The 14702-nt window shown below is 45.6% G+C and overlaps 1 protein-coding gene across 3 annotated transcripts in view; it reads right to left on the minus strand.

The window, feature by feature from the left end:
- Positions 1-393: 393 nt before the first annotated feature.
- The window catches only part of SH3RF1 (SH3 domain containing ring finger 1), a 262561-nt gene continuing 248252 nt past the window's right edge, over positions 394-14702 (minus strand). For all 3 annotated transcript variants that reach the window (XM_063920619.1, XM_063920620.1, XM_063920618.1), the window contains one exon: positions 394-6172. In XM_063920619.1, the coding sequence (XP_063776689.1) occupies positions 6004-6172 (169 nt within the window). In that variant the 3' untranslated portion in view covers positions 394-6003. The remainder of the gene's footprint in view (positions 6173-14702) is intronic.

Here is a 14702-nt window from a genome sequence, read left to right on the forward strand (position 1 = left end):
ATACACAAAGTTATTAAAAATATTGTATTAAATGACCTTCAGGCTGTGTGTATAAGGTGTATATGTAACATAAATACATTCTGTGCTTAGACTTGGGTCCCATCACCATGATATCTCATTATGGTATGCAATTATTCCAAAATACAGAAAAATCCCATATCCAAAATACCTCTGGTCCCAAGCATTTTGGATAAGGGATACCCAACCTGTATTCACATTACACAGCAGAGACCGGTTTACTAGACTCTCCGCCTGTACCCCAGTTGTGTGGACTGGACAGAGAGGCAGGTGCAGAGTTTCTGATGTGTACAACAAACAGATAATACGAACTTTAGCTCTGCAAGACACCAATATGCAGGGATGAAATAAAAATTCTACAAAAAGCAGCAGATATTTGTTTTCAACTATCTTTATTTTTGATGAAAAAAGTTTAGTTATGTCTTTTATAAATGTACTGCTGTGCGACAAATCCTTGTTACAAAACATTTATCATCAAATGATGCATAAAAATGACAGCAGATTCTAACAGAACACATTTTGTAGCATGAAATGTAGCAAACATATTGCCAAGGTTAGAATTCCATTTCTTCCTTGCAGATTCCTCTATATTGTAGGTCCTTATCAGCGGAAACCTTCTTGTCACTGGAAAATGATATGGTCGCTAATAAAAGTCTGTCTGTCCTAAAAAGATTACAACCCTACAAGTATTAACTAGTTATGTTAAGAAAAGCTGAAGCCAGCTTCATCTTCATTATATTATATTTCACAAGACATAAATTTACACTGAAATTCAAGTATGCTATAACCCCCCGTTCCCCCCCAAAAACAAAACATGGTTACAGAACTGCAGTGACATCTGGCATTTAAGCAATTATAGCTATAATGATCCAACAACTTACAGCAGTGATAGCTCTACTCTAAACAAGCCTGTCTAAGCTGTCAGGTTACTTATATCATCGTGGCAGGATAAGGCGGCCAAGCGTTAGCTAAACTAGGACACAATACAATCCTCTTTGCACACATATGTAGATTAATGGTGTGTACACACGGTGAGAAATTTTCTTACGATTTTGACTATATAGTCAAAATCGTAAGAATAGTTAGTGCAGACTGCAAGGTCACCTTGCGATCCCGATGCGCGGTCGGCATCACAAGCTTAGATAGACTGTGCAGGCAAGTCAATTTTGACTATCTCGTACAAAAGAAAGTTAAAATTGACACTTAGCCAAAATCGCAGAGTCAGTATCGCAAGCACCGTCATTATATGCTTGTGATGCCGACCTAGCCCCTGCCGCATAGTGAGAATCGGGGTTAGCCCGAATCTCACCGTGTGTATGCACCTTAAGCAGATAGTGGGATGTTTGAATTCTTGAATGCCGAAAGTGTTGATATACCCATTACAGTTCTTCCTTACATATACAGTATGTGGTTTATTTATAAGCGCCATTTGTGTATTGGGCTGTTGCTAGAATGGACTTATGGCTGGTAGATGCCACAGTCACTGCACTTGCAACCCAACAGTCTCTACTCTACATGTTTCATTGGAGGAATAGCATAAAGTAAAAACAATATCATGCTAAGGGTAAGATTTATCAAATCTTGGAGAGAAAGTTAAAGCGGAGAGAGAGATAAATTCCCAGCTTCTGACATTTTACAGGCTATGCTAGAAAAATGACAGTTATAAGCCAATTGGTTGCTTTGAGCAACTTCTCCACTTTATCTCAATCTGGGGCAGATGTACTAAGCATTGGAAAGTGATAAGTGGAGAGAGATAAAGTACCAATCAACCATCTCCTGTCATTTTTCAAACACAGCTTGTAACATGGCAGGAGCCGATTGGCTGGTACTCTCTCTCTCTCCAAGGCTTAGTACATCTCCCCCCTTTATGATTTCATAACTCTCCCCCTTAGCTGTAATTTTTTTGATATTAATTGTTTTTAGTTCTCTGCAAGCTAAAAAGCGCAAGACATGGCCAAATAAAGGCCCACACACTAGTCGATTTTGAGCTCAAAGCAGCTCACTTTGGGCGTTTTGAGCTACTTTGAGCTTAAACTCGTCCTGTGTGTATGGCCAGGCGATGAGCGGTGAAAGCTGATGCGCGCTCCCGCATCATCGCTGGCCGCCGCCGTTCATCAGGCTGTTTTACCGGCAGAGTGAACCACTTTCCACAGTCTCCTACTGTGGAAAGTGGTTCACCCCACACGAACATCACTGGGCCGGGGTGAAAATCACTCAGTGTGTATGCACTGAGCGATTTTCCGCCCAGCGATGTTCACATCATCGCTCTGCATACACACTGGGCAAAAATGCCCATTGTGTATGCACCTTAAGTGTGACAAGGGGACTATATATGCTTAGTAGCTGTGTGGGGGAAAATGCAAATAATGATGTTACTACCACAATTCCTAGCTGTAGAATGTACAGTATATATTTCTGATTTAGGGAACAAACAGATAAGCTACAATAACGCTCTACACAAAAGCAGCTCTTTGCTGATCCTCATTATGTAAAAGACAGGCACATAGATGTACAGTCAAGAGATTACTTGATTACCCAAATTCCAAAGGGAGTGTTTTACTGGAAAGTTGTGAGCGGAGTCCGTACACAGCAGATGACTTGCTGATTGTTCTAACTAAACAAATAACCGCACGCAGGAGCTGGCTTTTTATTCATCTGGTGAATTTGCAATGATTCTAGGGGATATATTTACGCATGATTGATTTCAAATCAACAAAAGTTGAACTAAATCGATGTTGTATTTCCAGGGCTAAAACACACGTTTACTAACATGATTTTTTATAATAATTTGTAAATGTTAGTAAATGTGTGTTTTAGCCCTTGAAACATCACATCGGTTTCGATCGATTTCCATCATCTTTATTTTGATAAGAATAAATGAAAATCAACCTTTGGTAAATATACCCCTTACTGTATTACGAAGCTCCCTCCCAATACTATCAGCTAAAACCAATGTAAATGTCTGGCATTATAGCAATGGAGACATACAGTGGTGGATTTTACTTATGGGCTGCAGGACTGCATGAACGTAATGCCAGTCGGTATTTAGAATATCTGAGCCCTAACTGTAGCCTAAACACAGACGAATACTAATATGGACTCTCAACAGTGCGCCTTTCAACATTCACAATGACGACATTTCCACTGTTGACAGTTTCGATATTCTGAATATCAACATAATGACTGCATACCCTTAGTACACATAAGGGGTAATTCGATTAGCCCAGATAATTTACTGTGTGTGAAAAAGGCTGTTAGCCTCGGGCTTTAACAACCGTGGCTATTCAATTAGGGACCCTGTTTCTCAGCCTATTAATTAACTATTAATGGTTGTTAAAACATATAATCTAGCACACAGGTTCTCAAACTCGGTCCTCAGGACCCCACACAGTGCACGTTTTGCAGGTTTCCTCACAGAATTGCAAGTGAAATAATTAGCTGCACCTGTGGACCTTTTAAAATGTGTCAGTAATTAATACACCCGTGCACCTGCTGAGTTACCTGCAAAACATGCACTGTGTGGGGTCCTGAGGACAGAGTTTGAGAACCTCTGATCTAGCATAAATTCCCAGACCTATGTTTTAACATGACCGCAGCACCCAAGCACAGGTTAATTCTGGTGCAGTCCTGAAAAAAATATCCCCGTTAACGTAGCCTGTGGGCTGTCTTTGGGGCTAATTGAACAGCCCTGCGGGATAAATTAGCCAGCTGCAAACTACTGCAGCTAATTGAATTCCTCCTTAGTCTTAGTTCACTTGTTCATCATGATTAGCTGTACATTTATTACAGTAAGTTTACTAGAAGTTTATGGCACTGCGTTTTGACTGCAGAACATTATAATCTTGAATATAGAACATGTTCTTCAACCTGTAAAGCTAAATAATCTGGAAATAGCTGCCTAACTTTGTTCAGTTCAGATAGTAATGGTCTTTCATACAACAACCAGGACACTTGAAAAACTTCATACCCAATATTCAATGTTTGATCATAATGCTGTCAGATAAAAAGTGATAAGCCGGAAGTCTTATAGTTCAGTGTAGAAATGCATACATGGCCGAAACAATTCTGTAGAGAAATGCGTACATGGCCGAAACAGTTCTGTAGAGAAATGCGTACGTGACCGAAACAGTTCTGTAGAGAAATGCATACATGGCCGAAATAGTTCTGTACAGAAATGCATACATGGCCGAAACAGTTCTGTACAGAAATGCATACATGGCCGAAACAGTTCTGTACACAAATGCATACATGGCCGAAACAGTTCTGTACACGAATGCATACATGGCCTATTATGTATGAAAAATATTTCTTACAATATCAAGTAATGAACTTTCTTTCACATAAACAGTATGAGCTGGAAAATATAGCTCACTTTAATGTAAAAACTAACAACAAATATTCAAATGCAATTTACATCAAAAAGAAGAATGATGCTGGAACAAGCAGACCTGATAAATTACCTAACTATCCTACTCTACTAATCTTGAAATCACAATATGTATCAACGTTATGAGATACTGAAAGGAAAGTCTAATGCTAAGGGGGAAAACCCCCCACTCAATGTTTAGTTCTTCGTCTAGTTGGGTATAAAGCCGATTGATCACACCGACCACAACTGGGACAGCCGATTAATGATAGCTAGATGTACTGTGAATGGGATCAGTATGATTTGCCGATGGACGGGATGCCGGCTGTCAGTATACCGACAGCGCCATCCTGTCCATCAGAATCCCAACAGCCCCCCATTAAGGGCCCTAACCCTCACCTTTTCCCTACCCTAACCTTCCGTTGGGGGTACCTAACCCTAACACTCCCCGCTTGATACCTAACCCTCCCCCTCTAAGTGCCTAAACCTAACCTCCCCGGTCCCGAACCTTTCCTGCTCCCTAATGCTAACCCCACTTCTCCTTCCTAACCCTAACCTCCCCCTGTGGCAGGACGCCAGCGCGTCCCGCTGTAAGGACGATCGGGATGCTGGTTGTCGGTAATGTGATGCCAGCATCCCAAGCGGCGTGTATGCAGACGCCGGCATTGTGTCCTCCTTCGGGATCCCGGCATCAGGAAGCTATTTCTACTGTAAATAATGCTTTTGAGGTCTGTGTGGATGATGTACAGTCAAGTATATTCCCATATAAGATCAGTCTCACGCTACTACCACACACTACACTATCGTCAGAGAACAGTTTTCCAATAACAACTCCTACACTGCTGCCGTCATAATGACTTTATTTGTGGTGGAGTTAATGAAAGAGAAGTTACGATATCCGGTCTGTGCCTTATTGAGTCAGAGATGCTGATGTTAAGAGCTCAGAGCCAAAGCCATCACTAGTGCATTACCTAGACAGTCTGTATTACTAGTAAGAGAAACAAAACACATACACCTACACAAGTGCACCCTCTAAATGGCAAACACACAAGTACATGTCATTGATGCTTCCCTCTCGTCTGTCCGCACAAATGTGTTACGCTACACAATACACAGACTATATTCCACTGGTCAGAACAATTACTTAAAAACAAGATTCTAAGGCGCAGTATCTATGTCGGTTGGAGAGAAAAGAAACCAGCTTCTCTGTTCTGTGCCATTTCATAAATTAATCATTTGCTATATTTATCATTTCAAAAGATTGCAATCTAAAAAAAAGTACTTTCAAAATGTACAAAACGGAGAGGAAGCAAATAAATTATTAGCTAATGCCTTGTAAACATTAGTTTATTTGTTGTTAGGGTAAAAGGGAAAATGAAATAAAAAAAAAAGTATAAAACTAAACAGTACAAGGCACAAATGACATGGGCAAAACAAAGTCTGGGTAACTAATAAATCAGTGGACACGTTCCAGTCCTTTCCAGCAGCGTGTGGTAGGGGCTGCGTGGCTGCCAAATGCGTTCTTCCTCAACTCGTGTGCCACTGGTGACGTCCAATGTCTACACAGAGACAGCTCGGATGTTTTGTGCTCTTTTTTGTAAGCTACCGAAAACAAAAAATTAAATGTTCTCCACAAAGCTGCCTGGGAATAATCCGGTTTTGCCGTTTCGCTGGAGCGTGCCTTTGAACCAACCATCCTCACGTTTCCTGTGCACAAATACAATGTCTCCTTCCTTGAGTTCCAGCTCAGCTTCGCTCTGCGGAGGATATGATACCACCACCCTGTATCTGCGAAAGAGAGGCGCTGTAAATTTCCCATCATACACATTGGCCTACACAAGCTAGACATCTGGGCCTGACACATCAGCGATGACAGAGCAGGAAGCTGCCTGTTTACAGATATCGTAGTTGCATCAACACAGTTATAATTACAATTGTAATTGTTGTAAATATCTACAAATGTTATGACTGCTTCCAATTACTACACTACATACGGAGGCACACATAAGCTGTCTGCACAGCGCACGTTTATGCAGTACATGACCAAGCTGGCTAGTGCAGCTCAGGAACCTCACTGTGGCTTCCCAAGCTCCATAAATACAACTGCTCTGCTATGTGTCACCCTGTAACGCTGGATATTATTTTCCTTTGGATGTTGTTCAGTTTTATGATGCAAATATTTGCACCATATGAACTAATTTGAATGCATAGGGCTGCTCTTGTGAATGCTTTTGTCTGTTTTCATATTTTATAGGTTATGTCGCATGCAAACTAATGGATTATGGGGGCTGTTCAGGTTTGTTAGCAAAAAAGCAAGCATATGGGCAAAACCATGTTGCACTGCAGGTAGGGCAGCTGTAACATGTGCAGAGAGAGTTAGATTTCGGTGAGTTATATTCAGGAGCGGTTCTAGGCACGGGTAAGTAGGGAGGGCGTCCAGGGCGCTGCGGTCCGCAGGCGCCCACCCGCATCCCGGCTGCAGCAGGCGCCGTGGGCTGTGTGGGCGCCTGCTGCAGCTGGCGCCACTTTCAGACGCTAGAGGTAATAATTGACCTCTAGTGTCTGTGCGGCGCTGCGATGGGAGAGACGTCATGACATCTCTCCCACAGAGAGGAGCCGGCGGCGGCCAGAGACGGGGGGCAGCGCAGCAGCGGTCGGGAAGCAGCAGCGGGGCTGGTAAGTATTGTGTGGTGGGTTTTTTTGTGTTTGTAAGCGGCGCAACAGGGGGCACAACAGCTGGGGACACAGCTACAGCGGGCACAACTACAGGGGGCAAATCTTCTGGGGGGGAGGGCAAATCTCCTGGGGGCACAGCTACTGGGGCCATATTGGGGGCCACACCCCTTCTCTATGAAGCCACGCCCCTATTTGTGGCCACGCACCAACTCTGTTTTTCCTGCCGGGTAAAAAAAGAAAAAGCTTTCGCCCTGGGCGCCACAAGGTCTAGAACCAGCCCTGGTTACAGTGCATCCGGAAAGTATTCACAGCGCTTCACTTTTTCCACATTTTGTTATGTTACAGCTTTAATCCAAAATGGAATAAATTAATTTTTTCCCTCAAAATTCTACACACAATACCCCATAATGACGACGTGAAAAAAAGTTTTTTTTAGATTTCTGCACATTTATTAGAAAAAATAAATAAATAAGAAATCACATGTACATAAGTATTCACAGCCTTTGCTCAATACTTTGTTGATGCACCTTTGGCTGCAATTACAGCCTCAAGTATTTTTGAATATGATACCACAAGCTTGGCACACCTATCTTTGGGCAGTTTCGTCCATTCCTCTTTGCAGCACCTTTCAAGCTCCATCAGGTTGGATGGGAAGCGTTGGTGCACACCCATTTTCAGATCTCTCCAGAGATGTTTAATCGAATTCAAGTCTGGGCTCTGGCTGGGCTACTCAAGGACATTCACAGAGTTGTCCTGAAGCCACTACTTTTATATCTTCACTGTGTGCTTAGGGTCGTTGTCCTGCTAAAAGATGAACCGTCGCCCCAGTCTGAGGTCAAGAGCGCTCTGGAGCAGGTTTTCATCCAGGATGTCGCTGTACATTGCTGCATTCATCTTTCCCTCTATCCTAACTAGTCTCCCAGTTCCTGCCGCTAAAAAACATCCCCACAGCATGATGCTGCCACCACCATGCTTCACTGTAGGGATGACATTGGCCTGGTGATGAGCGGTGCCTGGTTTCCTCCAAACATGACGCCTGCCATTCACGCCAAAGAGTTCAATCTTTGTCTCATCAGACCAGTGTACAGAGGGAAAAGGTAGCAGGTGCACTATCTCACACTAGCTCAACCTGTAGTAACCAGAGGCACTTAGCATATTCCTGGCCAGGGCTATGAGCTTACCCACCGCATCAAGGTAGCCTCTCATTGGGTAAGTCCCTAACACTAACTATAGGGGTTCAGGTCCGGGGGGCAGGACACCCCAGAGCCACCCAGCCAGACAACCCCAGGGCATCGCAGGAGTGATAAAAATATAAGGTTAAAAAGGTAGGAGCAGCTGTTGCTGCATGTGTGAATAATGTGAGGAGTAAAAGAAAATTATGTGAAGGTGTTACATATATATATAAAACAAACTATAAGGGCCATGGAGTGATGAAATAGTGTTAAATTGTGATGCCCCAGGGACACCCAACCACGGCAGGCACAGGGAGCCCCGCACCCCAGAGAATTCCCCCCATTATGGACTGCCATATTAAACAAAATGTAGGAGTCTTACCTCAGTGTGCTCATTCCAAATGTAAAGGCTAGAGTGTTGGACTATTTAAAATCAGAGGGGTGGGTGGGGCAGGGTGCTAAATTAGGGTGAAGGTGTCTCCTACCTTCAAAAATGTATGAATACATTTCTCTCATCAGACCAGAGAATTTTGTATCTCATGGTCTGAAAGTCCTTCAGGTGCATTTTGGCAAACTCCATGTGGGCTGCCATGTGCTTTTTACTAAGGAGTGGCATTCGTCTGGCCACTCTACCATACAGGCCTGATTGGTGGATTGCTGCAGAGATGTTGTCCTTCTGGAAGGTTCTCCTCTCTCCTCAGAGGAATGCTGAAGCTCTGAGAGAGTGACCATCGGGTTCTTGGTCACCTTCCTGACTAGGGCCCTTCTCCCCCAATCGCTCAGTTTAGATGGTCGGCCAGCTCTAGGAAGAGTCCTGGTGGTTCCGAACTTCTTCTATTTACGGATGATAGAGGCCACTGTGCTCACTGGGACCTTCAAAGAAGCAGATATTTTTCTGTACCGTTCCCCAGATTTGTGCCTCGAGACAATCCTGTCTCGGTGGTCTACAGACAATTCCTTTGACTTCATGCTTGGTTTGTGCTTAGACATGCACTGTCAAGTGTGGGACCTTATATAGACAGGAGTGCGCCTTTCCAAATCACATGTCCAATCAACTGAATTTACCGCAGGTGGACTCCAATTAAGCTGTAGGAACATCTCAAGGATGTTCAGTGGAAACAAGATGCACCTGAGCTCAATTTTGAACTTCATGGCAAAGGCTGTAAATACTTATGTACATGTGATTTCTTAGTTTTTTAGTTTTAATAACGTGAACATTTTATTTTTTTATTTTTGCACATTTGTCATTATGGGGTATTGTGTGTAGAATTTTGAGGGAAAAAATATGATTTTAAACCTACCTGTAAATCTTTTTCTCCTAGTCCGTAGAGGATGCTGAGGACTCCGTAAGGACCATGGGGTTTAAGATGGGCTCCGCAGGAGACATGGGCACTATAAAGAACTTTTAGTATGGGTGTGCACTGGCTCCTCCCTCTATGCCCCTCCTCCAGACCTCAGTTAGAGAACTGTGCCCAGAGGAGATGGACAATATGAGGAAAGGATTTTGTTAATCTAAGGGCAAGATTCATACCAGCCCACACCAATCATACCATATAACCTGGAATACACGCAACCAGTTAACAGTATGAACAAAAAACAGTATCAGTCAAAGACCGATTCCAACTGTAACATAACCCTTATGAAAGCAACAACTATATACAAGTCTTGCAGATGCAGTCCGCACTGGGACGGGCGCCCAGCATCCTCTACGGACTAGGAGAAAAAGATTTACCGGTAGGTTTAAAATCTTATTTTCTCTTACGTCCTAGAGGATGCTGGGGACTCCGTAAGGACCATGGGGATTATACCAAAGCTCCCAACCGGGCGGGAGAGTGCGGATGACTCTGCAGCACCGACTGAGCAAACACAAGGTCCTCATCAGCCAGGGTATCAAACTTGTAGAATTTAGCAAAAGTGTTTGAACCCGACCAAGTAGCTGCTCGGCAAAGCTGTAATGGGCAGCCACCCAAGAAGAGCCCACCTTCCTAGTGGAATGGGCCTTTACCGAATTTTGTAACGGCAATCCAGCCGTCGAATGAGCCTGCTGAATCGTGTTACAGATCCAGCGAGCAATAGTCTGCTTAGAAGCAGGAGCGCCAACATTGTTGGCTGCATACAGGACAAACAGAGCCTCTGTTTTCCTAACCCTAGCCGACCTGGCTACATAAATCTTTAAGGCCCTGACTACATCCAGGGACTTGGAGTCCTCCCAGTCCCCCGTAGCCACCGGCACCACAATAGGTTGGTCATATGAAATGAAGAAACCACTTTAGGCAAAAATTGAGGACGTGTCCTCAACTCCGCTCTATCCACATGGAAAATCAAATAGGGGCTCTTGTGGGACAAGGCCGCCAATTCGGACACCCGCCTTGCAGATGCCAAGGCCAATAACATGACCACCTTCCACGTGATAAATTTTAATTCCACTGTTTGAAGAGGTTCAAACCAGTGAGATTTCAGGAAACTTAACACCACGTTAAGGTCCCACGGTGCCACTGGGGGCACAAAGGGGGGCTGGATGTGCAGCACTCCCTTCACAAATGTCTGGACTTCTGGGAGAGAAGCCAATTCCCTCTGAAAGAATATAGATAGGCTCCATAAAGGTACAGATTTCGGCCCTAACTTCAGGCCCATATCCACTCCTGTCTGTAGAAAGTGGAGAAACCGGCCCAGATGGAAATCCTACGTAGGAGCATTCTTGGCTTCACACAAAGATACATACTTCCTCCAGATACGGTGATAATGCTTTGCCGTCACCTCCTTCCTAGCCTTTATCAGAGTAGGGATAACTTCCTCCGGAATACCTTTCCCAGCTAGGATTCGGTGTTCAACCGCCATGCCGTCAAACGTAACCGCGGTAAGTCTTGGAACACACATGGCCCCTGCTGTAACAGGTCCTCCCTGAGAGGAAGAGGCCACGGATCTTCTGTGAGCATTTCCTGAAGATCTGAGTACCAGGCCCTTCGAGGCCAATCTGGGACAATGAGTATTGTCTGCACTCTTCTTTGTCTTCTGATTCTCAATATTTTTGAGATGAGAGGAAGAGGAGGAAATACATAGACCGACTGAAACACCCATGTTGTCACCAGGGCGTCTACTGCTACTGCCTGAGGGTCCCGAGACCTGGCACAATACCTCCGAAGCTTTTTGTTGAGGTGTGACGCCATCATGTCTATTTGAGGAATTCCCCACAGACTTGTTATCTCTGCAAAAACTTCTTGATAAAGTCCCCACTCTCCCGGATGGAGATCCCAGTTGTCCACTCCCGGAATGAGGACAGCTGACAGAGCGCTTACGTGGTTTTCCGCCCAGCGAAGAATCCTGGCGGCTTCCGCCATCGCCACTCTGCTCCTTGTCCCGCCTTGGCGGTTTACATGAGCCACGGCTGTGACGTTGTCTGATTGAATCAGAACCGGTAGGTCGCGAAGAAGATTCTCCGCTAGTCGTAGGCCGTTGTATATGGACCTGAATTCCAGTATGTTGATGTGTAGACAAGCCTCCTGGCTTGACCATAGTCCCTGAAAATTTCTTCCTTGTGTGACTGCTCCCCATCCTCGGAGGCTCGCGTCCGTGGTCACCAGAACCCAGTCTTGAATGCCGAATCTGCGACCCTCTAGAAGGTGAGCACTCTGCAGCCACCACAGGAGAGACACCCTGGCCCTGGGGGACAGGGTTATTTTCTGATGTATCTGTAGATGGGACCCGGACCACTTGTCCAGAAGGTCCCACTGAAAAGTCCTCGCATGAAACCTGCCGAAGGGGATGGCCTCGTAGGCTGCCACCATTTTCCCCAGTGCATTGATGAACAGACACTCTTTTTGGTTTTAGCAGGTCTCTGACCATGTTCTGGAGATCCTGGGCTTTTTCCAATGGGAGAAAAACCCTCTTTTGTTCCGTGTCCAGAATCATGCCTAGGAATGATAGCCGAGTCGTTGGAACCAATTGTGACTTTGGCAGATTCAGAATCCAACCGTGCTGTTGTAGCACTTTTAGGGAGAGCGACACGCTCTTCAGCAACTGGTCTCTCGATCTCGCTTTTATCAGGAGATCGTCCAAGTATGGGATAATTGTGACTCCCTGCCTGCGCAGGAGCACCATCATCTCTGCCAATACCTTGGTGAAAATCCTCGGGGCCGTGGAAAGCCCAAACGGCAACGTCTGAAACTGGTAATGACAGTCCTGTACAGCGCATCTCAGGTACTCCTGATGAGGGGGGTATATGGGGACATGAAGGTATGCATCCTTTATGTCCAGTGACACCAACAAATCCCCCCCTTCCAGGCTGGATATTACAGCTTGGAGCGATTCCATCTTGAATTTGGACTTTTTCAAGTACATGTTTAGGGAATTTAGATTTAAAATGGGTCTGACCGAACCATCCGGCTTCGGGACCACAAAAAGGGTTGAATAATACCCTTGTCCCTGTTGGACCAGGGGAACCTTGACCACCACTTGCTGTTGACACAGCTTTTGAATTGCAGCTAACACTACTTCCCTCTCCTGGGGTGAAGCTGGCAAGGCCGACTTGAAAAATCGGCGAGGGGGCACCTCTTCGAATTCCAGCTTGTAGCCTTGGGAAACAATTTCCATCACCCAAGGATCCACGTCTGAAAGAATCCAGATCTGGCTGAAAAGTCGAAGGCGCACCCCCACTGGTGCGGACTCCCTTAGAGGAGCCCCAGCGTCATGCGGTGGATTTTGTAGAAGCCGGGGAGGACTTTTGCTCCTGGGAACTAGCCGAAGCAGGTGTTCTCTTTCCTCTACCCTTAACTCTAGCAAGGAAGGAAGAGCCCCGACCTCTTCTGGATTTATGCGACCGAAAGGACTGCATCTGATACTGTGGAGTTTTCGTTTGCTGTTGGGGAACAAAAGGTAAAAAGGTAGATTTACCCGCGGTAGCTGTGGCAACCAGGTCCGCGAGCCCCTCCCCAAACAACACTTCACCCTTGTAAGGTAAAACCTCCATATGCTTCTTCGAGTCTGCATCACCCGTCCATTGGCGGGTCCATAGAGCACGTCTCGCAGAAATAGCCATGGCATTGGCTCTGGAACCCAGCAGCCCAACGTCTCTTTGTGCGTCCCTCATATATAAGACTGCGTCTTTAATGTGGGCTAAGGTTAATAAAATGGTATCCCTGTCTAGGGTATCAAGGTCAGCTGACAAGGTATCTGTCCATGCTGCAACTGCGCTACATACCCATGCCGATGCTATTGCCGGTCTGAGCAAAGCACCCGTATGCGCATAAATAGACTTTAAAGTAGTCTCCTGTCTGCGATCAGCAGGATCCTTGAGGGCTGCCGTGTCCGGAGACGGCAGCGCCACCTTCTTGGACAGGCGCGTTAAAGCCTTGTCCAGCCTGGGAGAGGATTCCCAACGTACCATGTCCTGTGCAGGGAAAGGATACGCCACAAGAACCCTTTTGGGAATCTGCAGTTTTTTATCTGGAGTTTCCCAAGCTTTTTCAAATAACTCGTTAAGCTCATGAGATGGGGGAAAGGTTACCTCAGGTTTCTTTTCCTTATACATGCACACCCTCGTATCAGGGACAGAGGGGTCATCAGTGATATGCAAAACATCTTTTATTGCAATAATCATACACTGAATACTTTTTGCCACCCTTGGGTGTAATTTTGCATCATCGTAGTCGACACTGGAGTCAGAATCCGTGTCGGTATCAGTGTCCACTATTTGGACCCAGTCCAATCCGTGGATTGACTCCCTGCTTTCTCCCTGGACTCTGCTTTGTCCAGTCTTTTATGTAATGAGGCCACACTCGCATTTAACACATGCCACATGTCCATCCAATCATGAGTTGGTGTTGCCGACGGAGACACACCACACATCTGCTCCACCTCCTCCTTGGACGAGCCTTCCGCTTCAGACATGCCGACACGCACGTACCGACACCCCCACACACATAGGGATATATCTATAAGGGGACAATTCCCCAACAAGGCCCTTTGGGGAGACAGAGAGAGAGTACGCCAGCACACACCCAGCGCCAAACTGACACTGGAATAACCCAGATAGCGCTTTTTATATATATAATCAATGTTATATATCACTGACACTGCGCCTAAAGCATGCCCCCCCCCCTCTTTTCAGCCCTCTGTCACTGAGTTCAGCAGGGGAGAGTCCGGGGAGCCAGCTTCTCTGCAGCGTTCTGTGGAGAAAATGGCGCTGTTAGTGCTTAGGGATTAAGTTCCGACCCCTCCATCGGCGGGCTTCGGTCCTGCTTCAATATTCAAAAAATGGCGGGGGATCTCTTCATTTACTGCCTCCGCAGCCTAATGTACCCTTTTTTGCTAGACCAGAGGTTTATTGCTGCCCAGGGCGCCCCCCCTGCGCCCTGCACCCATCAGTGCCCGTTCTGTGTATGTAGCGTGTGGGAGCTGCGCGCTTACCTCAGTGAAGATCTGAAGTCTTCTGCCGCCTTGAAGTCTTCTTTTCTTCTAATACTCACCTGGCT

This window comes from Pseudophryne corroboree, chromosome 1, assembly GCF_028390025.1.
Source record: "Pseudophryne corroboree isolate aPseCor3 chromosome 1, aPseCor3.hap2, whole genome shotgun sequence".
NCBI classification, from domain to species: Eukaryota; Metazoa; Chordata; class Amphibia; order Anura; family Myobatrachidae; genus Pseudophryne; species Pseudophryne corroboree.